The 27,691-nt window shown below is 43.9% G+C and overlaps 2 protein-coding genes across 4 annotated transcripts; one reads left to right on the forward strand and one right to left on the reverse strand.

Annotated features, from left to right (window-relative positions):
- Positions 1-662: 662 nt before the first annotated feature.
- On the forward strand, positions 663-22,447 carry gjc1 (gap junction protein gamma 1). 3 transcript variants are annotated; one of them, XM_049745204.2, is made up of 3 exons: positions 663-1,388; positions 18,579-19,226; positions 19,320-22,447. In XM_049745204.2, the coding sequence occupies exons 2-3, from the start codon at positions 18,633-18,635 to the stop codon at positions 20,076-20,078; spliced, it is 1,353 nt and encodes a 450-aa protein (XP_049601161.1). In that variant the 5' UTR covers positions 663-1,388; positions 18,579-18,632; the 3' UTR covers positions 20,079-22,447. The 3 variants fall into 3 exon arrangements, with proteins under 3 accessions (XP_049601161.1, XP_049601159.1, XP_049601160.1); XM_049745202.2 differs by having other exon boundaries at positions 18,579-22,447; XM_049745203.2 differs by lacking the exon at positions 663-1,388 and adding an exon at positions 14,313-15,254 and having other exon boundaries at positions 18,579-22,447.
- A 179-nt stretch (positions 22,448-22,626) lies between these two features.
- LOC125983713 (alpha-2,8-sialyltransferase 8E-like) lies at positions 22,627-27,577 on the reverse strand. The gene is made up of 6 exons (XM_049745206.2): positions 27,348-27,577; positions 25,331-25,405; positions 25,171-25,245; positions 24,950-25,094; positions 23,925-24,130; positions 22,627-23,854 (listed from the first exon to the last, which is right to left on the reverse strand). The coding sequence occupies exons 1-6, from the start codon at positions 27,476-27,478 to the stop codon at positions 23,374-23,376; spliced, it is 1,113 nt and encodes a 370-aa protein (XP_049601163.1). The 5' UTR covers positions 27,479-27,577; the 3' UTR covers positions 22,627-23,373.
- Between the last annotated feature and the right edge of the window lie 114 nt (positions 27,578-27,691).

Here is a 27,691-nt window from a genome sequence, read left to right on the forward strand (position 1 = left end):
ATCCATCCAATCATCAAGCCACGAAACAAATTAAACTCAAGGCACCACCGTATGTCTTTGAGGGCCCTTCACCCTAAACAGAAAATGGCTGACTTCAGCTGACGTGACCCCGTCACTCGTCCTCCTCCAGCACTCTGGCGTGAGTCGTGGCCCGTTCCCGGCCGCGGGCCACGAGACGGATGGCGGCGGTTCTTGCCGGTCTGAACATTGAAGGGCCCCGAGCGCTTGTTACAATCTGTGGTCCCATGCGGTGCTAAATATAGACCATGGGTTGAGAAAGACAGATTCTTATGGTGTGTTCAGGGCCAAGATGGACCCCTTTATCCATCTGCTCTCCACCACCTCATCAGTCTTCTTTTTTACACATCTTTTACCTCTCCATGTACTCCTTACATACATACTTACTTTATGGAGCAGCATGTGATAGTATTCAAGAATCTTTATCTATCTATCTATCTATCTATCTATCTATCTATCTATCTATCTATCTATCTATCTATCTATCTATCTATCTATCTATCTATCTATCTATCTATCTATCTATCTATCTATCTATCTATCTATCTATCTATCTATCAAATAATTTTCAAATATAATCATTTTCGGGGTCTCTGTTCCTTTATTAATCAGATGCTGAATGATCGGGAGCGCGCACGTTCACTGATGCGCACGCGCCACGCTCGTTCTCACCAAGATGCGCGCATGCTTACGAGAGACCCCACACCACCCGACCCTCCTCAGCTGTCACTCAAGAGCGGACCAAGGGTTCGGCTGCTGTACTTCCACGCGGTGGAATCTCCAGAAAAATAGGAACTGAGGATCAAAGCCACCCCGCCTCCCTGCCCAGCCCCTCCCCGGGATCCGAGCGCTGCTCTGCGGTGATCAACAGATCGGCGAGTCGGGGTTCCGCGGAGGATGTGTAGCGGGGAAGACAATACCGGTCGGTGCAAGCATGTGAGCGAGCCTGATCGAAGCACATGACGGACTCGTGGCTGCCAATTTCGGCTGTGATTGCTACCAGAGGTCGGTCCTGCTCCGGTGCAAAAAGCAAGAAGGTTCGGTTGACAGCGGCAACATGACCCGAACATCATCACCATCATCCCGCACAGCTGTGACGGAACGGGCCCGCGGGGATCGTGGCACCGCTTTTACGCAGCAAACCACATAGTGACCACATTGTGCCAACGAAGGCTGACATGGACAAAAGAAGACGGGGGGCGTGAGGAAAGAAATAGAGGGGAGAAAATGAAACGATAAGAATTAAAGACTCGAGCAGAGAAAGTCCAGAAGATCTTCAAGTTTGGACCGAGCCAAGTCCAAAAACCTCGTCCTCCTCTCCTTCTGGCTTCTTCCTGGATCCTAAAGCATATTCACAGACTCGCACAGCGGTAAGCAATCATTTACTATTCATTTTTAAAGCAAATTAATATGAAATGATGGTATTACAAAGTGCATTTATTGTTCCGAACGTGTGACGACCCCAAGCTCAGTTTGGGCTGCACGTGCACGCGCCTTTTGACATGCATGCCGCCCACAGAAACAAATACTCGCATTTGTATGTCAGATTTTTATGTCAAATTCATACGGGGAATTGTTTCTTGTGACATTTGCATACATGAATGCCAGTGACTCCTGCCGTGCACGAGCGCCTTAATTGGAGCTCGTGCACGCGCAACGCCAGCCAGGCAGTTGTGTTCAGCAAATGTCATTTTTCACCTTTGAATCTAAAACACGTAAAGGTTACATATAAAACACAATTGCAGTTTGTTGTTTTAAATAAATATGAAAACGAAATAATTTATTCGTGAGGGATTATATTAATTTACATTATTACTGTGGTTTTAAAACTGTAAACTGTAGTTAATGGAGGAGCTTGAGAAAAATAAATAGAAATATTTGGAATTTTTTGTGTAATGCAGAACAAGCACAATATTAAATGTAAAAAAAAAAACTATATAATTGATATTGTGATTTTTTTTTTTCAATAGCAATTTTTGGACCTCACGTTAGCTGGTCCCTACTATTGTGCCCTAGCTTGATTCCTGCCATACGTTTTCTGTAAACTGCATCATCTCATCCCTTTATGAAGCCAATACTGTCCCATCCCCCCCCTGCCTGCCGCTTTCTTCATCCCACCATCATTCAGGGCAGTTAACCAGGGGGGGGAGCGACCTGCACCTGGCAGTCTTCAACGTGATGACACACTGCACGGATGCTTTTGAATGATGATCCGTGGGCTCAAATATTATGACTTTGCTCTTCCATGCCGCACATTATTTATTACATTTCTCCAAAATGGGATGGATTTGGCTCAGTGAGCAGAAAGTGGAATCTTTACGTTGCTCACATACGGATGATGTGTTCATCGCATACGTTCATCTTCATAGCTCGACCAGCACATTTATCGTATTTTTGCAAAGTGCTCCGTCCCTGATGACCTGGCTAACCTTTGTTACAACTCCTGCAACTGGGGGGGAGGAGGTTGGATGAAAGTGAAACAGGGAAGTGGGGGTGCTTGAGTATTAGACACCTGCACTGAAGAGTGATGAGGAGAAGATTGTGTGCGGCGGTGCCACGGCTGAAGCCAAAATGCTCCTGTTCAAGCTTTCTCCTCTGTTGCCGCTTTAGTGCGTGATTGTGCTTTTGTGATCCACACAAACACAATCGAAATCAGCATCTGGAAATAATGAAATTGTCGACTCAGCAATTAATTAGAACATGGATTATAGACTACAGGCCAAATACCGCATATGAAAGAAACCATCATCCATCTTGACTTGATGTCACATGCCGTCTTAATACATGTGAGTGTTTATGAGAATCGATACCAGACATTATTTTCCTGATCGTTAAAAGCCAGAATGACACACTTGGGGCGCAATTAACGATGCTTCGTCAAGCTGAAGGCTCATTAGACTTTGCTGTAACCTTTTAAAGTGCATAACGCCCGGCGACTAAATCTCATATGGTGCAACATCTTCATTAACGTTACTTTCTCCTTTTCTAATTTGGGCTTTAAAATTGTCCCCGCGTTAATGCAAGGATCAAATTTACGGTGTAATTGATTTGAATAAGAAAAAGATAATCATGTGCAATTAATCAGGCTTTTCTGCCGAGCGCAACGCCCGCAGGAGGCTTTTTAAAGTCAATGACACGCTTCAAAGACGTCTCTTCGCTATCGCTGGGGGCCTTGAATGCACTTCCTGTTTTTTTTGCAGTTGTGAATGTTCTCCATGTTGCCAGTGGAGGGTCAATTATGCAGCAATTGCGACACTTAAGTGACAGGTGTGCCCATATGAGCTAACAAGCTAGCATCAGGTAGCTAACAAAAATGATGTAAAGTGTGTCCAAAGTTTTTTTATTTGTTCAAAACATAAACGTCTGCCACCATCTAGTGGTCAATAGTGGAATTACATGCCATATAAAACAGTACACAAGGACAGATATTTTAATACATTGATCTTGCACAATTTTTTTACATATTAAAATATTTTTTCTGTATTTATTTGTAGATTTATCACACCATCCAATAGTACGTATTCATAAAAAATTTATATAAAGGGCAACCTTGATTTTTTTAAAATCTTTTAAACTAACTTCAATTAGCTTCTGGCTAAAACGGAGGATAAAATGAGGGCAACTGTCAACATTTAATGGAGCTAGCATCCCTAAGGGAGCAATTGGCGAAGTTCCCGGCGGTGCTTCCACGGCACTGTATACGTGTTTCCAGTATCTATTTAAACAGGGTGTCGAGCAATGTGCAAAATCAAGGTATTATGTTTATATCTGCTTTGGCAGTCGTGTGCACGCAGCCAGCGTTAATCCTCAGAGTTCGACTTGCTGAGGGGAAACGCCGTCTCGATTCCTGCCAACGAGTCTGGATTCCCTCCGACTGCGCATTGCTCTGCCTTTTTGGGTTTGGGTTTGCCAGTTGCTATGCGCCGCATTAGAGCGGCAGCAGAGGGGACGGCTACCACCGAGAGGTCACGCTAAATAGGCGCCCACTTTTCGAGGCCTCGAGTGATCGTTTCGAATCACCTCGAGTTACTTGTGTCTTTTTTTCGCGTCATCCATAGAGGTAAATAAAATGTCATGAGTCTAATTTGTTCACAAAGAAATGAGTAGAGAGATAAAAGTTCTACTTCTAAAAAAAAAAAAATACTTAAATGCAGTTCATTCATCCAGTTTCAAAGAGGAAGTTGGGTTGGCTGGCGACTATTTTTGGTATAAACAAATAATTTGGCATGGAGTTTCATCTAGAGGATGAAAAGTGTTAAATTAGAAGCTGAATGTTGTTGTGAAAGGAAAACTACTGGGGGCTGTCCTGATATCACTTTAAAGCAGGCGGCAGTTGTGTTCTTATAAAGTTGATCATTACAAAGTCCTCCGATTGAGCGTTAGATCGTTCGTGAGGAAGGAGCGAAACGAGGTGGCGGCTTTTTAATTTTTTTGCTTGCAAATAAAGCGGCGTGTCACCTAGGCTTCGCTCACTAAGGCCGAACGGGCATTGTAGCAAATGTTGCACAGCAGGCACCTTCCCACTGGGAATGTCACTGCAACGTAGCAGGATGGCTTTAGACGTACATACGCACGCACAGTCGCACGCGGTCGTGCCGAATGCAACCGTGTTTACGCTCGAGTCATCGTCGAGCACGCATGTTCAAAGCGATATGTCCAACTCGTGAGTTGGCGCGCGCTGACACATTTGCATACTGGCTCGGGCCATCGCCGTGATGCAGGGTGACAGGTCTTATGCCGCTTCCCCTTGGGGGGTCCGAGGGGGGCGGAACCACAACGTGACAGGCGAGCATGACTGAGGTCTTTCATTCAGGGTCGAGCAATGAACTTTATTTGCTCCTCAACCGCAGTCAGCAGTTAATGTATGCCGTGACGGAGCAAGATTGCATGAATTGATTTATGACTTGCTTAACCCAAGTCATGACTTGCCTTGCTTGATTTTTGCCTTAGTAACTAGAAAATCGAATTGTGATTTCCAGTTTGGCTTCTCACGATCATATAAATATTATAATCAGAGAGAAAGGATTAATTTGCAAGTTCCTACGTTTTGAAATCACCCTGAATGTAGCAAATATGCTAATGCTAGCAGTCAGTGTCAAATTCTATTGACAGGCTAAATGAAAATTAGCATCATGTTCTGGAAGTCCCCAAATCTGATGAATGTTTCTCTAATAGCTGTGGTGGAATATATTTGCTTAAAAAAACTAGCTTAATGTCATAGGAAGGTGGGAGTGATTGCACAACAGTCGATAAAGACGCTCGTAATAATTTTACACGCTCGTTTTAATGCCCTCATAATCCAATTTATAGCGTTTTTAACGCTCTCAGGTGGTCAAATTGTTAGAGCAATGACTCAATGTAAACATTACAAAATAGCAACATCACGAGCATGGTGCATTCTGGGGAAAGGGAAAATGAGACACTGCAAATTCAAAAATTATAACCCCGGAAAACGGTGAATATCATTAGAACAATGCGAAAAATTAGTTGGAGTAACACTGATTGGTCCACATAGAGAGGATGGAGGATCCCGGAGTTACCCTGCCGTCCCTTTCGCTCACCGTCAGCTTCCCGGCAGAACCAAGCAGTCGAGGTCAAAGGCCGCGGGGGCGACACCTTGTCACCGCCTTGCCGACGCGTCTCCTCACACAGGGGTTCAGGGGTTGGGGATGCACACACGTGGGTGCACACAGTCACACCAAAGTATCCGCCAGTGCACAGATGCACGGAATGTGGACTTTCCATGCGGAGAGAACAAATTTCGGCTGTTTTTGCAGCTCGTGCAGTGGTGAGTCACTGCTTGCGAATGCACACATTACTCCCATTTCATCAGCTCCGTGTCAACCCAAACCCCTTCCAACGCCCCCCACCCCGCCCTTTGCGTCCCCTCACTCCGAAAGGTCACAACCTCTATTTCTGGGTCACACGCCATCATTCAGCCCGACATAAACACTCGACTGTTCACGCCGTCCGAGCTTTCTAATTGGCTGGTTCTGCGACGCCCGTGCGGCGTCACTGTAAATGCCGGCAGCCCTTTACATGTCTCGCTAATTCTACTCAATGGAGCGTCGACATGGGAGGTTGCGCCTATAAAAATAGCCAGGACGCACGAATAAACACGCACAAGTGTATGCTGGAGTTATTTTTGTCCTCGTATGTTTACACGTCTTCTATGGGAATGTCCCTTCCTAGCATTAAGCTAGCTGGGGGTATTCCGAAGGGAAAATCAGTTGACTGAATTGAGAAAGAAACCGTCGCAAAAAGCGTTTAATTCTATTTACAGTATTTCCATACTGTATAATAAAAAGAAAGATTGATTAGGGAGCAGCCAATCTGAGCTGTAAGTAAAAGCACAAAAACTGAATTTGCAATATTCGTCATCGACATTCACTTTGTCTCCCAGGACAAGCCTTCCTCCTTCTCCTCTTCCCATTTCTTATCCCGCGGACACGGCTAAACAAAGTAACGTTCATACATGAGCGGTTCTCCGTGGCCCCGAGGCGTCAAGATGATGCAAGCCAAGGACCACCCTAGTGCGATGGCTCGGACCAAAGGGCCGCCGGGGGGGCGCTCGCGCAGATGCTCTCGTGCAGGCCGACGGGCTAATAATAATAATAAATTGAGACTTTATGCGCGAAAGAAAACAATGCTAAAAAAAACAAAAGGAAGAAGCAAAGGATGAAGTTGACATATGCGTGCTTAAGGCCTGACTTGAAATAGCTTCTTTATGCATATTGTTGTGTCGGGCCTGGTGGTGCGTGCGGGGATGCGATGATGCGCTTTTCTATTGCCACTCTCTATGGTAACAAATTAACTCCTCTCCAGTTTTCGCCAACTTGTTTGGACCTCTCTCCGCTCGTGTAAACAAATCCACTCGTCCGTGTTTATTTAAAAAACACTCTCTGCTCACCAATGCGTACCACCACTCTTGATTTTCGAGCTTATTTTCAATTTTATTATAAATAAATAGATCAAATAAATGAATGATCAAAATAAAATCACTTCTTATACTTTTTTTCATATTTTCATGCATTTTTAAATGTGTTAAATTTTAATTTATAAATTATTTCATTTTTATTTTTTTTGCTGGCATTCCTTCCTATGAAGATATTTTATGCGGTCTTAGTGGAACCCTGAGATAACAGGCTAAGTAACATAAGCAGGCTGCAGTGTCTCCAGAGCGTGCCGGGGCACATTTCATGAGGAGCTTGCAGTAAACACGCTTTAAGGATTTCTTTTTTTTCCCGAGACCGGAATGGATTTTTCCAGAGTTTAAAGCGCCTTGTTCCTCTGGGTGACCTTTATTCAGATGCTAAAAAAAAATAAAAGGTATTCCTTAAAAACCTCTGTGATGATCTTAGTCACACTTGTGGTGTTTGCATTATGTTTGAGCAGAGGTGGATTTACCGCGAGGCAAAAACGGGCGATCCTGGGGCACCCCAACGTCTGATAAAAACGGATTAGTAAAGTTTTGTTCGATTTAAAGGCATTAATATTGTTTTAATCTGTCAAAGTAAACATAAAACGGGGAGAATTACATTTTGTGCTTTTAAAACAACCACTTAGCCTTTCAGTCTGTAAGATTAATTAGCATTTATGTTGTGGCGCTGTAAAAATGAAGTAGTCGGATGTGAAGTCGTATCATTAGGTTCACGTTGAACCCCCTAAATTTAAGTAAAAGCATTTTTTGTTTCCCGCATCAAAAATGTCGGCCGAGTTGGATGATTAAAGTTGCGCAGGAAGTTCAGGCTGTGACACATTGGCGGCCTTCCTTTCGACACTCTACTTAAGTCTGCGTCGTATGCGCTCAAATTCGATCGCTTACTTCCGTTTTCATTCGTTGGCCATCTGCTGAGTTTGGCTGCAAAGGAGAATCAATTGTTAATGTTGGCGCCGACTTTGCTTGGCCATTTTAATCTTTTCTCGGTCACTGGCTGCAAGCCTTTTGATCTCTTTGGAGTCCAAAAAGAAAGCGGTCACCGCAGGTCCCTGTACATTGTACAATAACTCAAAGAGAAAATGGCGAGCCGAGCCTTTAAAAACAATTTTTTTTCTTTTGGTGGTGGTGCTAGGTTTTGATGGAAAAGACCCTGGAAGTAAAGCCACTAAATGGAATGTAACCATGACTCATGTGGCTTTTACTGCAACATGTCTGAGTCTCAACTCCGGTGAAAGGATAATATCAATTTTATGTTCATGTGTGGACGTAAAAAAATCTTATGTGCACATAAAAAAAAAAGAAAAATCATTACCCATGGGCAATCTATATCGTACGTATATGTATCTATATATCTATATATCAATATGTGTATATATCTATAGCTATATCTATATACATGTGTGTATATATATATATATATATATATATATATATATATATATATATATATATATATATATATATATATATATATATATATATAATATGTCTACAGCTATAGCTCTAAATATATTTTTAAAATATCATAAAATCAAAATAAACCAATTAAATTATGTGGTTGCATAAGTGTGCACACCCTCTTCCTAATACTGGAATGTGGCTGTGTTCAGGATTAACCACTGCCAAGACCATGTAAAACATCATTGCAACTTTCTCTGATTTTATACTAAATAGGATTAGGATGTTTTTTAAGGCTTTTCCTGATTTATTTATTTTTTGCTCTCTAGCAGGAGCCTGAAGTTTTTTGCGCCAACACCAACTGCTGTCAAACCAGAAGAAAATATCGCAAAACTATGGAGAAAGATTTATGCAGTACACCCTACTAAAAAAATTGTAAGAAAACAAAACAAAAGGTCTGGGAGTTGACGGATAAGTATTTAAAAACGAGCGCCTCCACGGAAGATAAACCATGACCCGAATCCTCCTCTTTATCCTCTTCAGTGAGCGAGGTGAGCACGCTGATGACCGTCACATGAAAAGTGTTGAGGACGAACGTAATAGCTTCTCTGCTCCTTCCAAGGCCGGCCCGGCGTAACCCAGCCGTGTCCCTGTGGCTTTTGTGAGCGCAGAAAAAAGGTCAGGGCCACTGCGGCACACTTGTCGTGTTTACAATTTGCAGCAAAGAAAACGTGTTCGTATGATACGTGACCTCAGGGCGGAGGACGGAGCGTAATAGAAGGACAGCAATGCGTGCTTTTTTTATATTTGTAGCACAAAAGAGACTTGACCTGCTTTTTATGCATAGTTGCATTTTTGAATGACTGTTTTTTAATTGAAAAAGTGAAAGCTTCTGAGCTTCCATCCCTAACATCCCGTAGCTCATTGAATCCAATGGGAGAAAAGAGGCTAATTTCTTTTAAAGCAAAAATACACAATAGAAAAAATACTCACAATAAATATTCTATATAAATATAAATACACTGTCTTAGTTTTTCTGCCTGCTAAAATGAATCGGAAAAAAATATAACAAGCTAATAATTAATAGCTGTACTAATTTGCCCATCCCATTTTTAATCCAACAGTTTTCATTTCTAATCTTTTTTTTTTTAATGCAAATCTATGTTTCAATTTTCATATTCACTTCCGTTCAGTGAGCGTTTACGCACAGCTGAGCGTCCCACTGTGACCGTTGCTGTGTTAGTGTGAATTACTAACAGCATCACTTAGCGGGAGTGGGCGGGGCAGCAGGAGCAGCAACACAGCAACAGACACCCTGGTGGGCGTCACTGTTTATGTTCGCTGAATTATTCACTTCCTCTGGGAGCCGCAGATTATCAAGAATTCATGTTGACGACAAAAAGAACCTTAATAGGACATGTAGCCGCTCTGTGTGTGTGTGTTTGTGTGTGTCTGTGTGCCAACATTCCTAAATGTCTACACAGCTTTTGTCTGCTTGGCTGGGTTCTGTGTGAAAGGCCAAGGTGGCTAAATGCTAGCTCTGGTTTGTACATTATTTCTTCAATATATATTGTAATATTTTTAAATATGTCAAAAGTATGGGAAAGACAAAACGACAGACTTCAAAGTTTTCTTTTCGTCGTCTTTCACTTCCTGTTAGTTGAAGTAAAGTCCAAGTAAAGTCAGCTAGTCGTCGGTCGCCTCCATGACGTCATGAAGGACACGATCTGACATCTGGGAATCGGCGGTAGTTGCTCCAGGATGTCTCGCGTAAATAGCTAGCCGCCGCCGCGGGGCAGAAGCCACATTTCATTATGCAATCCTAATTAATCTCCGCAGGAAGCCACGCGTGCGTCTAATTGATTGACTCATCGGCACTGTCGCGATACACGTCCAGACATTAGCGGTGCGCTAAGTGCCAATTTCACGCTAGCTTGGGGCGGCCCCGGACGTTGCGTTATTTTGAAAGAAAATTGTCAGGTGCTAAGTCGCAGCCCGCTCTAATGAGGCGGCTGTTAATCAGTCACTCATTAATGCTCTTCTATTAAACCCCGAGGGAACGTTGCTGGGATTTATATTCTATTAAGAAGTTTGATTAAACGTGTGGCAGGTCTGTTTTTGTAGCGTCGATTGGTCTTGAGTGACAAATAACTTAAATTTGTCAGTCATAATAGAATGAAGATTAAATAGGCCCTCTAAGGGCGACACTTGGGTAAGACCAACGCTGGCCGAAAGGGTGACAAATTTTCAATATGGCCGCAGCCCTCATTAATATTCATCATGCATTTCAAGTTAAATGCAACATAATTTCACCCGCTGTAATGAAAGCAGAGAAAAGGCCCAAAGCCAAACAAGGCTAACGAGAAAAGTCCTTATGAAGTCTTACTGTAGCCGATAAGCGGCGAGGAAACGGCAAATCCAAACGTGTAAGCTTCTTAACACAGTGAGGCAATATGGATATCAATGTTGAAAATCTGGAGTTACGGTTAACGGGCGGGAGCATACGTGACCTCTAACGCTGCCTGACACCGAACATAATTCAGCGTCGGTGACAGGAAGTGCATAGGAGGTGTGCAGGCGTCTTTGATGGATGGCCGGGATGCGGAGGAAGCCAAACGCTGGGGGTTGGGGGAAGCCACAGCGGCAGTGTGGTGGGGGTGGGGTATAGTGAGAACTCCCCCTCGTCCCCCGGTGAGGGACGAGGGTGATTGTGAGAGGTGTGTGTTTGTTACTCACGAGCAGATGTTGTAATTGTAGACTTGTGATGAGCCTCATGAATGGGACGTTGCGTGAGAGCCTCGTGTGAGCACATCCAACCGGCCGTGGATGCACTCGCTCGTCTCATTAGACGTGTGTGTATGCGATTCGAGCCAGCCACGTGCTCCCTTTGACATCCCAATAACCTTAAAAAAAAAAACATCGTTAATTGTTCATTTTTATGTTTAGTATTGTGCAGGTAATCATTTGTCCACTAGAGGACGCCATCATGTTTTCCACTGTAGTATCTGTAACTTTAAATGTGCGTGGCTTTAAAAGGCAGAAACATAACTCGGCCTCAAAGCGCAACCCGACAGAGGCTTAATAGCGGCGAGTCTATTGTTTCCAGTGTGGTCAGGGAGGGGGCGTGGCTTGGCGATTCGATCCACGCCGCTTTCGTGTGCATGCGTAGTGCGCCTGTGTAACAATCCGCTAAGTCATCTCTCATCATCGCTCTTTTAGACAGCAGAATGGGCCCTACAGTGTGGATCGAGGCGGAGAGCTGCAGCTGCTGCACACACACACATGCACACACACACACGTGCACACACACATGCTGCCCCTCCCTGTTTGTCTGATGCTTTACTTTAATGGTGAGACTGATGCCATTTAAATCTTTCGCTTCAATTCCCGAGATGCAAATGCAGCTGCATAAGTGGGTTAGTCAAGTCTCTCGTTGACATACGGTAGGAGTGCCGGGGGAAGGGCCCGGTCAGTGAACGCAGCACGCCAAGCTCCCGTTGCTTTGTTTTATGAGAGGGAAAAAAAAAAAAAAAGTCGCCAGCCTTTTTTTTTTTTTTTTTTTTAAGTGTTCAGCAGGAATATTTTAAAGCTCACATTAACATTATGAATGTGACATGCACGTTCACAAGGCCTGCTAACAATGCAAATTACGACTATAAATGCAGCGTCTTGAATACAATTTGCAAATGACATTAAGTTTTATTGAAAAAATAAAAACCAGTTGCAGTTCTTTGACGAGATTTTGCAGGGTCCAATTGAACAAGGTCAAAACTCTTTTTGCAACAAACTACTTTGAGTCATACGTCAAATTAAAGCCAGTCACGAAGGCTGCCTAAAAAAAGTCATCATGTGAGCAATATGTCTTCACACGATGACATAATGACTAAAAAACATACAATGTGTTCCTTAACAACCATTTCAACTGCTGCTTTATTTTTAGCAATAGCAAAAACTGCGCGTTATCTCCAAGAGCGCAGCACAAATAAACTCCCTCAACTTTTTTATCGGCAATCCCATTTCCATTGTTTGCTGTTTACAGCAATTAACGCTTCCATAAAACAAGGCGGCTAATAAACTTGTGGTGGTGTCGTAAAAAAAAAAAATGCACAGCCACCCCAAAAAGCGATTTAAATTCCAACATGCACGCTCTAATCCCGCTTTAATCCCCCATATGACATTTCACTGCGTACACAGCGATAGGGAGGCAGGTGTTAATTATGCATATTTGGGATTATTTCATCCTCGGTGAATGAAGTCCTCGCTAATCCTCGTCCGTGCCGCCGCTCGTGTGGAGTCATCAAGGTAAATCCAGCCTCGGTGTGATTCGCCGGCTATTATTAGCACGCTAACGGGCTCGCCCAAGACACGGGACGTGGGCCAGTGCACATCCAGGTGTGCCATATTGGACAGCAACGGAGGCCTTGGGCGCCCAACTGTCAGACGTGAGACTCGGCCCGCTTTCCTGCAAAATGGGAATAATATGAATAAAAAACACACATACACACACACACACTCACACACACTCACACACCCCTTCTGCCCTCCAAAGCTGTCACCAAAGGCAAAGGTGCTCCTGCACATGCGGACACACATGCGCTTTGCGCAAGACATGACACGGAACATCTCATTCTGACTCACTCCGACACACAACACACACACACACACACACACACACACACACACACACACACACACACACACACACACACACACACACACACACTTACATAAAAACACTCGAGGACAAAAAAAGGGGATCTTCTTGGTTTTTGTTCCAAATACACTGAAGGGTCAAGTTGCATATGGCTAATGGTCAGAATTTTAGGAACACCTACTCAATTAGAAACAATACAATTTTTATGAACGAACTTAACGGACAAAATTGCCTGTTAGCTTGCGAGCTAGTTGGTGGCTAGCACCTTTCATCGCTGCTCGGAAAGAATCTTCCAGGCAGCGCCTTTAAGTGGATATTTTTTCAGCTCAAATCTGTATATATTGGTGCGCTATGCTAGCTATGCTAGCTAGATGAAATAGCATCCATTTTCTGGGTCGCAGCGGTGGTATTTGATTGACAGTTGATTGTTGATTGGAATGGACTTGCCCACAACATTTGATACTGGAGACAATTTTTTCTCTCAAATTTTTTAATTTAGCTAGGTTAACATTCTTCTCTGTGGTGCATCACATTTAGACATTTATTTGTGCTTGAATGGGACTTTAATAGGCCTTTGTGAACATATTAGAAACAGCACACGAAAGGAGAATTTTTTTATCAGTTGAACTAAATCCAGTTGCTGCTTTTCATCCTTCTCCGCTATGATAAATGAATCAGACAGCAGATGAGTGTGTAAAGATGTGCGCGTGTGAGCGTCCGTCGACCTCACTTTAAACCTTCACTTGCTTTTAAAGGCGGATGAAAGCAGAAAAAAAAAATTGCTGACGAGTTTTTGTGAAAAGAAGACTTAAAGTGTGCACGGAACTTCACGCATGATATTAAGGGAGACAGTGAATGAAACCACATAAGTAGCACTTTTATTAGCTTTTCTATTTTTTTCCTTTTTGCGGATTGGATTAAGCGGACTCTAATGTCAAATCCAACATTCAGCAGGTCCTTGAGTTCTCTGTTCCATTTGAATCCACAATAAAAACAGGCAGGCAGAATTACTTCTCATTTTTCAAATATAAAATATATTGAACATACTATTTTTTTTTTTAAATATTGAAATCAAAATACAAATAAAAGAGAACCATTTGGCTGCAGCCTGGCGGAGCTCGACAGTTTTTCCATGGGGAAAACTTGCGGTGAACTTTGAGATCTGACGGCTTGGAGCGAGAAATTGGATTTGCTCAGCAGTAGCTGCAAAGTTAAAAAAAAAAATGCATATATATATATATATACGTGTATATATATATATACATATATATATGGATTTGAAACAGATGAAATTCGATTAGGAAGTCTTTCATCACTTGCTACAAATGAAGCCATCATCACAGCAGCCAGCTAAAGCAGATTGAGCCCGAGTCACATCAAAAGGAGCTGAGGCCATCAGATTATGGAAGGTTATTAGCAGAGAGGCGTCAAATCTGAAAAGCAAATCATCTTCATCAACTTCACACGAACGGAAGTCCTAGCAAATTGCTCCAACACGTGGTGGCGCCTGTGGACTTTGAGTGACACCAGATGAAGTTAAAGAGGATTGCCCCGGCCGGGATGTGTGAACGGCGGAAATAAGGAGCCGCGTGGAGATAGCGCGCAGCCCTAATTTGAGCCACCAGCACTAGTGAGTGGATTTAGAGCAAATCAAACGAACATCGCTTATTGTTCGCGGCTCTGCATGATTAGCAGTCGAGGAGGCTTGAAAGTGAAGATGGGGGATTATGGAAGTGGACGCTTGACATAAAGCATTTAAGTCAAGAAGGGCCTTTCTGGAGACTTTTCCAACTGGTGTCCTGACATGACTCCTTGCAGAAAGTAGAAGTTGTCAAGCTCTAAATGCTAATGTAGCAGAGCATCTGGCCAAACTGGGAAAAAAAAAATGGCTGTCAATTTTAAGCAGATTGGGTTATTTTTACCCAAGGTTGGGTTAATTATTTTGACCCAGCAGACTGTTTGTATTTGGTGTGTCCCCTCTCCACCCTTCCAACACGCCCACCCGCGCTCATCCCGCCTCTGCCACCTCCAGCCGTGACCCATTTTGCAGGGGGATGATGTGGGGGGGTAAGTGAGGGTCCATTGTTGAGCGCCACAAAAACGCCCTGCCTCCTTCCCATCCCGCCGCCTTTCGCACAAGTTGGCACTCGGGCGGCGACGCCACAAACGGACGGATCGTTACTTTGAGGCGGCGGGTAAATGATGGCGGCGGGAAGAGGAGAAGGAGGAATAAGGAGGGAGGAAGTAAGTATATTTCACTTTGCTTCTTGGCGTGTTTCGTGGAGTCCAAAGCACAGATGCTGTGCCCCCCCCTGCAACATATGGAGACGCTTTGCCTTGGGACAACGTTAATGAGGCAACTTTGACTTTCCGACCACGTGCGCCGTCCTCGCATGTTTTGTCATTGTCCACGCCCTCAACGGCGGGGCGGTTCATTTCTGCAGAATTTGACGTGTTTGTGCTTTCATCATTGTCATCCCTCTATCATCCATTTTTTTGTGCATTCATCTGAGGAAGTTTAATGGATGTGTAATGATGATCAATGCTGATAACTCAAAGTTTTGGTTGGACTCACTTGAAGGAAGGGGGAAATAAATTTTGTTAAGATATGAACTGCAGAAGCTTTTCCTCAGACTTTATAACCCAATTTGGATTGTCTGGAGAGGAACTGGAGGAACAAACAAATAAAAAAACAAGCAGGATGTGAACATGAACGCATTTGAACATGAACAAATTATTGTTCCTAATAGCTTATTAAGCTTTTTTTTTTTTTTTCATATACGCTTTGCATGCCCGAGTCAAGTTCAAGCAGGGGCTAATGAAGCCGTTAGCCGGACACGGTCTCATTAGAGCTTTTTGCAAACCATTTGCACCGTGTTTATTATCCACGCTGCCCCTTCAGTCGCCCGTCTATTCAAAACGAGAGTATGCATATATATGTACATGCATCTGCATATAATAGAGCCTTGCGGGCATATGAAATATTTAACTAGGCAAATAGTTTACAGGCAAAAAGGCACAAGCTTTTTTTTTTACTCACTTTGCAACTAATTTCATAGAAATTTATATATATATTTGAGTCTATCTATATTTAAATTTTATTAGATAATTTTCAAAACCAATTATTGAAATAAATTACGTTGATATTCAATTCATAGCTTCATCTTATGTATTTGGTGGCTCACTGCCACACTTGGCCCCAATACAAGCTGACTGTAACTGCCCAAAATGAAACTTTGCCACGCTGACCTGTCGACAACCTGTGCACGCTTCCAAAGTCTCTGACACAATGTCCACCAAATCGCTGTTCACATTTGTATGATGGTAACATTGTTGTGTTGTGTTGTTACTTTTGCGCTGCTGACTCATGCCGCCGCTAACTTGACATGCTGAGTCAGCTTCTTCAGCCTCCGACTGCCCCCACAAGCTCCCGTGGACGCAAATAAGATGTGAAAGCAAAATGCCAAGTTGTATAAAGTATTCAGAAACAGCTGGTGAATGTAAATGAAAGCAGCGCCTCCTTTGGTTGGGAGGTGCTATGACACCTCCCAGTGTATTATTTATAAAAGGCAGCCGTTCGCTGACTTACTGATCTTACAATTTAGAAAAAAAAATGTCCTCCAATGTATTTGTATATAAATTATAGTCTTTTGTCAATTTATTCATGACTTGACTTACTCAATACGGGACATAAACATGCATACGGTGTATAGAGATTAGCAATGCGGGCTAACAATTAGCTGATAATATCACGTTTTCACCATTCAACAATATTTCTGAACCGGGCGCAATTTATTTTTATAGCTGAGAAGAGAATAGTGACCTTGTAGGGAAAATGTATTTGAATGGCACAGATTAGGTTGGGAATAAATCACCCGCTGTGCCTGTCACCGCTTCACATGTGACAGTGGATAGGAAAGATTTGCATAATTTGAAAATGCGGCCCTTTTAAACACATCAAAGCGCCTCCATGATTTGCCGTTTTATCGTTCCAAACAGTCACTTTGTACGCACGGGATGCGCCACATCAAAAGAGCCGTTTAACCTCTCGTGGCCTGCAGTGAAAAGGACACCACAAGGAGTTATGTAAAGACAATGACAGACCAGTATGGACTCCCCCGCGTGTGTGTGTCACAACTCACAACTTGTAGCGTGTCCTCACACCGTGAACCGGGGGAGCGCACACGTAAACGATTTCTGACATGTTTCTTCCAGCGGCGTCCCGGCCGTGTCCTTATACGGTCACGGTGATGGATGCACACGCTATCGTCGCAAGCATTCTTGAAAAACAATTCCTCTATCCGAGCTGAAAGCGAGGACATAAGACAGAGGGCTTTGACTTGTGTTGCGTTTCAGAAAAGTTGGAAATTTAAGACCTCCGGCTTGGAAATGAAAAGTTGATGGATCATGATGAACAATTAATAAAAGAAAAATGGTTATGGTTTACATCGATGGTCACGGTTTCAAAAATGGTAGCACAACACATTCTGTCGGCGAAGAACTAAATTACTTTTTGTAGTGCCAAACAAAAGTGTGCTCCATCTACTGGCCAACAGTGGAATTACACCCAAAGATGTGGCAACACAAAATAAAATCTGAACCTGCAACTACGGTTTGAATTTAAGCCATATTTTTGTTCTTGCTGCTTTGAGGTCGAACCTTTGTGAGCTCCAGCCAGGATATTTCCTACTTGAATGCTTCGTTAAGCTTTCAACCTGCTGGCTCAGGATACGGACCCTGGAAGCCCTTTTTAAATCTCCGCCACTATTCAGGCTGGGATTTTCCAGCAACCCACATCGTGTCCCGCTCTTTCCAAGACATCGACTCCCGAGGGAACAACACATGAGCACAATGACATTTACCTCTCAAATGAACACAACCCCAAAAAACTGCACCTCGTAGAGAAGAAGGCTCACTAAGAGGATTTATTTCTTCCAAAAAAGATAGAAAGCGTGTGTGCGTGTGTTTGGGGGTTGGGAATTCCCTATATGGATTATTTCATCTCCTGGCTGCTGCGCAATGGTATTTTTTTTTAATACTGATATCCTCTTTCCAGCAGTGTTTAATTCCCTTAAGAGGCAACTTGACAGCAGCCTCAAAGTGACACCGAGCTCCCAGTGTTTATGCTGCACGAAGCAAAAGAGCAAATAAATGGGCTCGGGGGTCTTTGATTTTACGGACGGAAATTACACATCTCTTTAACGTTAAATTTTCCCTCCGAGTGCTCTGCTGATGATGCGAAAGGTTTTTTCGAGCTGTGAGATTGGAGGTCATTGACGGTGTCGACATGACCTCTGCTAAACGTGGCGAGTTGCGAACAGAATATTCTGTGCCACGGTCTAAAAACGCACCACTTAGCTTTAGCTGCTGTTCCAGCTCGGTGTCTGTCAAACGTATTTTACACTCGGTACTTAAGTTGAAGATGCTTGTGTAAAAAGACGCTTGTAAAAGTACTGAGGCAACTCCTTAACTCCAAGTATACGCTGTCAAGTGTATTATATTAAATTATAAACGATTCTTCTTTTGGTGTGTGCTCATGCTGTGGTGTTTTTTCTGCCCCCCCCTCAGAGTCTGTGAGCAGGTGAGAGAGGGACACTGTCTGCCCCACTGTCCAGCGACACCATGAGCTGGAGCTTCCTCACGCGGCTGCTGGAGGAGATCCACAACCACTCCACCTTCGTGGGGAAGCTGTGGCTCACCGTGCTCATCGTCTTCCGCATCGTCCTCACGGCCGTCGGGGGGGAATCGATCTACTACGATGAGCAGAGCAAGTTTGTGTGCAACTCGGGGCAGCCGGGCTGCGAGAACGTCTGCTACGACGCCTTCGCCCCGCTCTCGCACGTGCGCTTTTGGGTCTTCCAGATTATCCTGGTGGCCATGCCGTCCCTCATGTACATGGGATACGCAGTCAATAAAATTGCGCGACTGGATGAAGCCAAGGGAGGAGCCGGTGCTGTGGCGGTGAGAACCCCTGGGGGAGGGGGGTACACGCACAGGAAGCCTAGGAAGATCTGCTTCGGGGCACGGCAGCATCGAGGCATTGAAGAAACCGAGGAGGATCACGAGGACGACCCCATGATCTACGAGGTCCCGGAGATCGAGCCTCCCAAAAGGCCTCGCGATCCGCTGCAACCCACACCCAGACCCAAGATTCGGCACGACGGTCGCACGCGCATCCGGGACGAGGGGTTGATGCGGGTCTACGTTCTGCAGCTGGTGAGCCGCACGGTGCTGGAGGCGGGCTTCCTCGCCGGTCAGTACTTTCTGTACGGCTTCCGCGTGATGCCCGTCTTTGTGTGTTCGGGGAAGCCTTGCCCCCACAGCGTGGACTGCTTCGTGTCCCGGCCCACGGAGAAAACCATCTTCCTGCGTATCATGTACGGCGTCACCATCCTCTGCCTGACGCTCAACGTCTGGGAGATGCTCCACTTGGGCATCGGCACCATCTGCGACATTCTCCGCCGGCGCCGCTGCCCGCCTCCGGACGACGAGTACCAGATGGGCTTGCTGGGCCCCAACGTGGGCAGCGAGGGCCCGGTCGGGGTCGCGGGACCAGAGGTGAGTTCCGAAGGCGACGCGGGCGGCGACGGCCCCGCCGACTACGTGGGCTACCCTTTCTCCTGGAACACCCCGTCGGCGCCGCCCGGCTACAACATCGTGGTGAAACCGGAGCAGATGCCCTACACCGACCTGAGCAACGCCAAGATGGCGTGCAAGCAGAACCGGGCAAACATCGCCCAGGAGGAGCAGCAGCAGTTCGGCAGCAACGAGGACAACTTCCCAACCGGGGGCGAGGCCCGCGTAGCCCTCAACAAGGACATGATCCAGCAGGCCCACGAGCAGCTGGAAGCCGCCATTCAGGCCTACAGCCAGCAGCACCGCGCCGAGGAGCAGCTCGGAGACAGCCAGGACGACAAGCCCCAGAGTAACATTATCCAGACTCAGCCTCACAAGGAACGCAAGCACAGACTCAAGCACGCCAAGGGTGGCGGCAGCAGTGGCGGAGGCAGCAGCAGCAACAGCAGCAGCAGCAAATCAGGAGAGGGAAAACCCTCCGTTTGGATTTAACCGGACCGACCGGACTGAAAACCGCCAGTGCCTTAGAGCAGGGGTTCTTGCAACTTTTGGGTCCAGGAATCCAGGAATTTTTCCGCCTTCTAATCATCACGCAGGGGTGTCTAAAGTCCAGCCATGTGTAGTTCTTGTTTTTAATCAGCTCACATCATTTAATAAGAATAAAAAAGGCTGTTTTTAACATAAAGGCAGTGTTAAAATTATGGCTGCTGAAAAAGCCACATGCCTGTGGGTGGCACTAATAATAATGATAATAATAATAATCTTTTAAAGACCATTTCATACACAAAGTGCTTCCCACTGTTGAAAATGTTTTGAAAAATTTGTGCCCCTGGACCCAAAAAGTTAAAAAACACAAACCCTGCCTTCGAGAATCCTGCGAGCTGGACAATTTTTTTTTATTGTGTATGAGACGATACAGCTGATGCTTTTGTCTGGGCTATTGTTGTCAAACATTTTTGACAACTATTAGTGTCTCACTCCTCTAAAGCTGTCCTCATTGTCTGCCTTTTCGAAGGGGAAATTGTCCAATGAGAACACAAACTCAATCCCGATCCGATTCCACTCCCAATTTCAGAATGCAATAAAACCATGGCCAGTGACTTTTCCTCAAGAAGTGACGGGATCAGTGTTCCGTCCCCCCCCCCCCCTTTATATGAATTTAACAGTATTTATGTCTCGTGTGTCTTGTTTTCCTTCCGCTTCATATGTCCTTGAACATGGTGCATACTTTTCCATACTTGCCATACGCCTGGCAGCTGACTGCCCCCTGTCGACGGCTGTGAGTATTGCAGTGCCAGTTTGCCAATATTCCCCGCTGCCTCCAGCAGCAGATGGATCTGAAGTCTTCCTGTTGGTCCGAGCTCATGTGAAATTCTTGAGAGGTTAAAGCCATGAAAAAGAAAAAAAAAACACACACACAATGAGACCAAACACTGTTTCGTGTCATATGTCAGTGCCAAGATTTCAAGCGTCGGAATGCCGTGGCCATGCTTGCTCCAAACGCCTGCGTTGGGACCAACCCTTTTGTAAAAGTCACCTGTCTTTCTTTTTTCTAAAATGTATGTGTGTTGAAATTTAAAGCAACGGCGACCACAAGAAGAAGCCGAGGTTTGTTTTTATACGGAATTATGGCTTTTTCTTCTGCCCCATTTTTTTATGTATCATAGAGGAAAAAGTGCAGAAAATGGAAATAACTGTGTGAGTATTTATCGTTGTGATTGAGATTGCCTTCCAGTTGTAAAACATAAAAGAAAAGGGGGGTGACAGTCTATTTTTATAATATATATGGAGAGGGAGAGAGGAAAAAAATGAATTTTGCAATGTTCCGGGGCTACAAGGGTACAAGTCACCCGCCCGGGTGCCACATAGTGTCAGAATGCCCCCAAACGAGTTTGTGTTTTCCCGGCTTAAAACGCTCGGGTGAATGCAAAACAAAGGCAGCCAAGCATGAGAAGATACGCCCGCCAACTGACATGGCGACACTCGAGTCACGTTTTGAATAGAAGAAAGCAAAAGCTTCGAATGCCGATTCGCAGGTGATGATTTACATCCTCTCCAAAGAAGACTGTGCTTTCAAGTACCATGAAAAATCTTCTGCTGACGTGGCGGCTTTAGAGTGCCTCGTTGTTGCGGCCTCAAAGAAAAGCCACACGTTTGGCATTTTGAAGCCTCATTTTATATAATTACCGATTATTTTTAATCAGATTTGCCAGGGTTGATGACATCACACTTGTCTTCAGTGTCAAATTAACTTATTTTCACTTTACAGGGACTTTAATGCTCTGTGGATGAAATTGAACAATTTTTTAGCTTCGTCACCATTTGATCTTTGAAATACCACATTCGTGAGAGCCATCTTAATATTTCCACAGTAGCCAGCGTCACGCTGCATGCATTTCAATGCTGAATCAGATTATACCGTTGGGTCTACTCGAGCATGTGATATTTCAAGTCCTGCACCTGTTGGAATTCTGTCGCAATGACGGATGATGGTTTAGTCGATGCAAGAGGCGCCAAGTGATAAAATCCCGGGATTATCTTTTGTATTTTACGTTTGACAGTTATCAGATGGAAGTTTTTAGTGACTGAGTCCAGCTGTCAAGTCAAACGATGTGTGCTGTCATGTGGCTGGGCTGCATTCTTTCCCTTCATGACATGAATACCGGAAGAAAAGAAAAAAAAAAAAAATAGGATGGTTTTGTCACTGTTACAAATGTGTTTTCCTATGCCTTTAAAAATACATGTAAGTCAATTTGTTTGCAAACCTTGTTTTTTTTTTTACATTCTGTATTGGGTATATTTGAGATGCATGTTATAAAAAGAATTATTTTCTTAAGAAAAATAAATGCCAAAGAAAGCAAGTGATCGGGATTCTTTTTCTCAATATTGTTTACATGACTTTGATATACTTCCCTCCCAGATTTGATTTTTTTTTAAAAAATGTTATTTGTTTAGTTCACTAAACAATTTGTATTAAATGGCAAAATTTTTACACTTGTATGAGAGAAACCTGAAAAATTTTGCGTCATCAAACTGTTTTTGCTACAGTTTTATTTGCTGATACTATACAACAGTTAACAGCAAAGGTTTTATTTTCAACATTGATATATTTTTATTCTGATGCTAATCAGACACTAACATTTTTTTCAAAGTCAGCTTTATTGTCAATTTGTCCACATGCCAAAGATAAACAAGTAAACAAGTATAACAAAAGCGTGCTGAATTAATAATGAATAAATAACACAACAAATAAATAAATAAGAGGAGGAAAAAAAAAAATGTAAACCTCCAATTTAGTTGCCTTCAAAAGAACAGAATGTCTTCTTCTCAGTGCATCTAGAAAACGTTTGCTTATTTGTACGTCAGCACTGAACAGCGCTTTGGCTCATTTCTTGCTTATGAATGTTCCCAACAAGTACCTCCAGTCTGTGCGGGTTCAACATAAACAACAATCAATGTGAGCGAATGATAGGAACCAGCCAAAAGAAAAACAAAAGCCCTCAATTCTCACCCAAAATGCTTAATTCACAGTTGTGTCCCCCAAGTCAATTGAGTAAAATCTGCATTAAAAAAAAAAAAAAAAAAAATTAGCATCTGACAATTCCTGGATGAGAAGATCTGGAAGACTCTTTCCATGAAGGGATGACAGAATTCTCGTTCCTTTTGAAAAAAAAAAAATCTAATTGCACTGTGTGAGTTCCTTCAAATGCCTCAATGTGGCTTTTAAAAACAATAGCTCATCCTTACAGTTTGAAAAGTCTTCAGTGTTTTCTCCAGTGCAAATGAGTCACGGCTTTTTATCGGTTGGACAATCCCCGAGGTGAAGCTTGAGGACGCCCTGGCTGTGCAGCTTGAGCAGCATTTCAAACTCAACGGGCATGGCGTGGAACTTGGCGTCGTACTTCTTGTCGTCGTAGTAATGATTAGTCAGTGTATAAAGGCCGTGCGGGTGGTTGCTGAAGGGCCAGAAGCCGTACAGGTGCACGTTGGAGCAGGCCTCCAGAGCCAAGCTGGCCATCATGATGCCCGTGCTGAGCCGGTGGGACTTGAGGCCGTTGCTGTTCCAGAAGCGGGATAGGTTGAGTAGATATTCCGGGTTGAAGAAGACGGCCTGAGTGGTGCTGTCAAAGTCGTCCATGGTGTAGGCCGCCCTCAATGACGGACCTGTGTTGCTGCTGAAGGAGAAGGCGGGAAGGAGGATCAAGGCCTTGTCGTAGTACTGGAGTCTCTCCGCAAAACTCCGCCGTCGTCCCATCAGGGACTCGTACCTGTGGGGGGAGAAAGACCACAAATCTTCCCACTGCACTTGATAAATCTGAATTCCAAAGATATGCTTACTTTTCTATGAGGATGCTCGGGTTGGCCGTGACGAGGTCAGTCTTGACGCCCACGTGTTGGCTGTATTCATCGTTCAAAGGCGGGAGATTGCACCTTATCACGTACTGGGCCGAGTCGATGGTTTTCCCGCAGCCACTGTCCATCAAGATGCCTCCGTTGCCCACCACGGCGCACGTGTCGAATGACCTGTTCGCGAACGGATGCTCCTACAAGTCGACACACATCAAGGTATGAATGAAATGACTTGATGAGATTTCAACACTTTTGTATATATGATTTGTGCATTGGGTCACATACAGAGGTGAACAATTTACAAAATTTTACCAGTCCATCATTTTTTGTGTTACTTGTGTCAATTAAAAACTAGACGAAAATATATTTGTCATATTTTTCAACGTTCAAAAACTAAACTAGATGAGACTTAATTAATAAACAATATCTGGGATAAATCCAGAATGCATTTTTGTTGACTAATAAAAGAGACAAAAATGGTTAAATAAAGACTATACTAAAATATTTAGTTCACTAGCAAAGACGAGACCAAAATTAATATTTATTGGCGTTGATTATTGGTCGCTTGACCAAGTTCTCGCGCGATTCGCAGCAAAATCACGCTTGGTGGTGAGTTCTCGCGCGATTCACAGCCAAAATAACAATAATGCTGCGCGCCATTTGCAGGTGTTGTGCGTTGCTCCAAAATCAAGACATCGTGGTAAGTTAAAAAATGTGTTTTATATAACAAATACGGCGATAATGCTCTAACTATCGTCAACCTAATCGCAAACTAGCTTATACTGGTTAACTTACTAGCCTCTTGTCAGTTGGGCAACTATGTTTTAAGTTGGGCAATCATAAGTTTAGTTAAAGCAGATAGATGTATGAGCCAGTCTAGGACCTAAAGCGAACTGAAACAATTTACCAAAATAAAATAGAATAAAATAATGAGCCGCTCATAATTCAAATCAACTTCAACCCCTCAAAACTCTAATTTTATCTAATAATTCACAAAGATATGTGCTGCTTACCTTTACGAAGGTCTTAAAGATGTTTGGCGTCACCTGCAGGATCTTGTTTTTTTCGCCATCGTATTGAATCTTGGTTCCGATCGGCATGTTTGCCTGCGTGACGATGGCCCTCTCGTAGCCTCGACATGATCTGCTCAGTTTGGAGCTGCGGGAGCGAAAAAAACCTTTTGTTTGATTCCACTACATATTTGGCATTTCTGCTTCCCACCAGTTTGCCTTACGTAAACGCTCGGTAGTTGGTCTCGTTCTTCTTCCAGTTTTTAGAGTGACGCTTCAACACACTATCAATCAGTTCCCTGTGACAAACACGCACATGTATACAGGTAAAATATGAATCACGGCGAGAACATTAAGACCAGTTGTGCAAGTGTATGCGCTCACTTGCAGCCTTTACAAAACGCGGAGGGCTCAGGCGGACTTTTCTTCTGACGTGGTGGTTCGTAAGCACCCATCGGACTGTGGAAACACAAAGAAGCATTTCTTGTAATGTACAATTTATCTTTTAAAACTATCATAATTCAATACTATCAATATTTTATATGAAATTTATTAAAATAAAATATATTTAATGCAATATTTTATGACCAGTTCCAGTATGATAAATAAATAATGATTATGTTCTTCTGAAATGCATGTAAAGTGCACTCTGTTGACCTTTGCTTTTGGTGTGTCAATGTATGGGTGGAACAATCCTATCCAATTAAGCTTCACCTTTGAGCTCAAGGTTCATCTTGAAAGCTTTTTAAAAACATTCATTGTGTCCCTAATTTTGTCAATGCTCACGTTACAGTCCACTCTACTTTGGACTGGAACACAATATGCTGTGTAAACAGTCACCAGATAGTTGGCCTATTGTGTCATGTAAGGTGCAATCGGGTTTATTACCTGCACAGCGCAAACGGTCGATTGTTTTATTCGGTTTTAGCAAATTATGAGCGTGCCACCAATTCAACTTTTTATTTGTTTTCCTTTGTGGTCGCGTGGATTATTTCATAAACATTCCAAACTGTGGCTAGAGTTATAAAGTTGCCTAAAAATGTGCCCTCGCAAGGACACAATATTGGCGTTACAGCGACAACCGCATAGTGAAGTTTGCTGACGACACGACTCTGGTGGGTCTCATCACGACGAGACTCGGTACAGGTCGGAAGTTGACCTTCTGACCACGTGGTGCAGGGACAACAACCTCCTGCTGAACGTCAATAAGACCAAGGAAATCGTTATTGACTTCCGGAAGGGTCACACAACACACCTGCCGCTGATCATCGACGGTGCTGTGGTGGAGAGGGTGAGCTGCACCAAGTTCCTGGGGGTGCACATCAGTGTGGACCTCTCCTGGTCCGCAAACACCTCGTCACTGGCAAAGAAAGCTCAGCGCCGCCTGTACTTCCTGCGGAAGCTCAGGCGTGCATGTGCTCCTCAGGCAGTCCTGTCTACATTCTACCGTGGCACCATTGAGAGCGTCCTCACCAGTTGCATCGCTGTCTGGGGTGGTAACTGCACTGAACAGAACTTGAAGGCCCTGCAGCGCATAGTGAATACGGCTGGTAAGATTACTGGTGTTTCGCTCCCCTCCCTAAAGGACATTTACACCTCCCATCTCGCCCGCAAGGCAACCTCGATTGCCAGAGGTGAGAGTCACCTGGCTTACTCTTTGTTTGACCTTCTGCCCTCTGGGAAGAGGTACAGGAGCCTGCGCTCCCGCACCACCAGACTCGCCAACAGCTTCTTTCTCCAGGCTGTTAGGGCCCTGAACTCGCTACCCCCTTCTGCGTAGCGTGCGGCACTGTTGCGCTATTTTCTGGAATGTCTGCTGTACGCGCACTTGCTCCTTTTTTTGCTCCTCTTATTTATTCATTTATTTATTTATTTATTTGTTGTGTTATTTATTCATTATTTATTCAGCACGCTTTTGTTATACTTGTTTACTTGTTTGTCTGTTGTGGGCCATGTCTTGTCACCGTGGGATAGGGGGGAACGAAATTTCGGTTTCTTTGTGTGTCTTTGGCATGTGGAGAAATTGACAATAAAGCCGACTTGGACTTTGACTTTGATATTCCAAAAGGGTGCAGCTCCTTAAAGGAGTCAGTCTACAGTCATGTTGTTTGAATCTGTGTGGAGATTTTCTCTTACCACAATCTAAATGATTCTTTTTCAGGTTGTGATAAACAAATTTTTAGACAGACGGACTTGAAATCTTTTGAGAACCAAACAAGAGGTTTAGTTTGTTGGTCTAAATCATTTAAAACTGTGATTACGACAGTTGGACTACAAATCAACAGTTTCCTTCATTTGTGTCATATTTGATCTGTGACCTTTTCGAGAGCTCCATAAAAAAAAAAAAAAAACGTTAGAAAAGGAAACGAAATGATGACTAGTCGTCCGGAGAGTCACGTACCTTTCGTCATCAATCAAGTACCACATGACGGTGAACAGCAGGCTGCCAAAGCAGAGCAGGACGATCAGAAAGGACATGCCTTGAGCCATGCCGGCTTTCTTTCTTTCTCTCATTTCAGCTGGGGAAGACATTGTCGAGCGCTCCACCTCTGGGCCAATGTTCAAGTGCTGTCATATTTCCTACTGAGGGGAAGTGCAACCTTGATAGACTTAAAAACTTATGAGAGGGAGGGAGGAGGTGCTTGATGGCAAAGGATCAAAGTCAAAGTTAAAGTCAGCTTTATTTCAAAGTCAATTTCTCCACATGCCAAAGACACACAAAGAAACCGAAATTTCGTTCCCCCC

Source organism: Syngnathus scovelli, chromosome 16 (genome assembly GCF_024217435.2).
Source record: "Syngnathus scovelli strain Florida chromosome 16, RoL_Ssco_1.2, whole genome shotgun sequence".
NCBI lineage: Eukaryota > Metazoa > Chordata > Actinopteri > Syngnathiformes > Syngnathidae > Syngnathus > Syngnathus scovelli.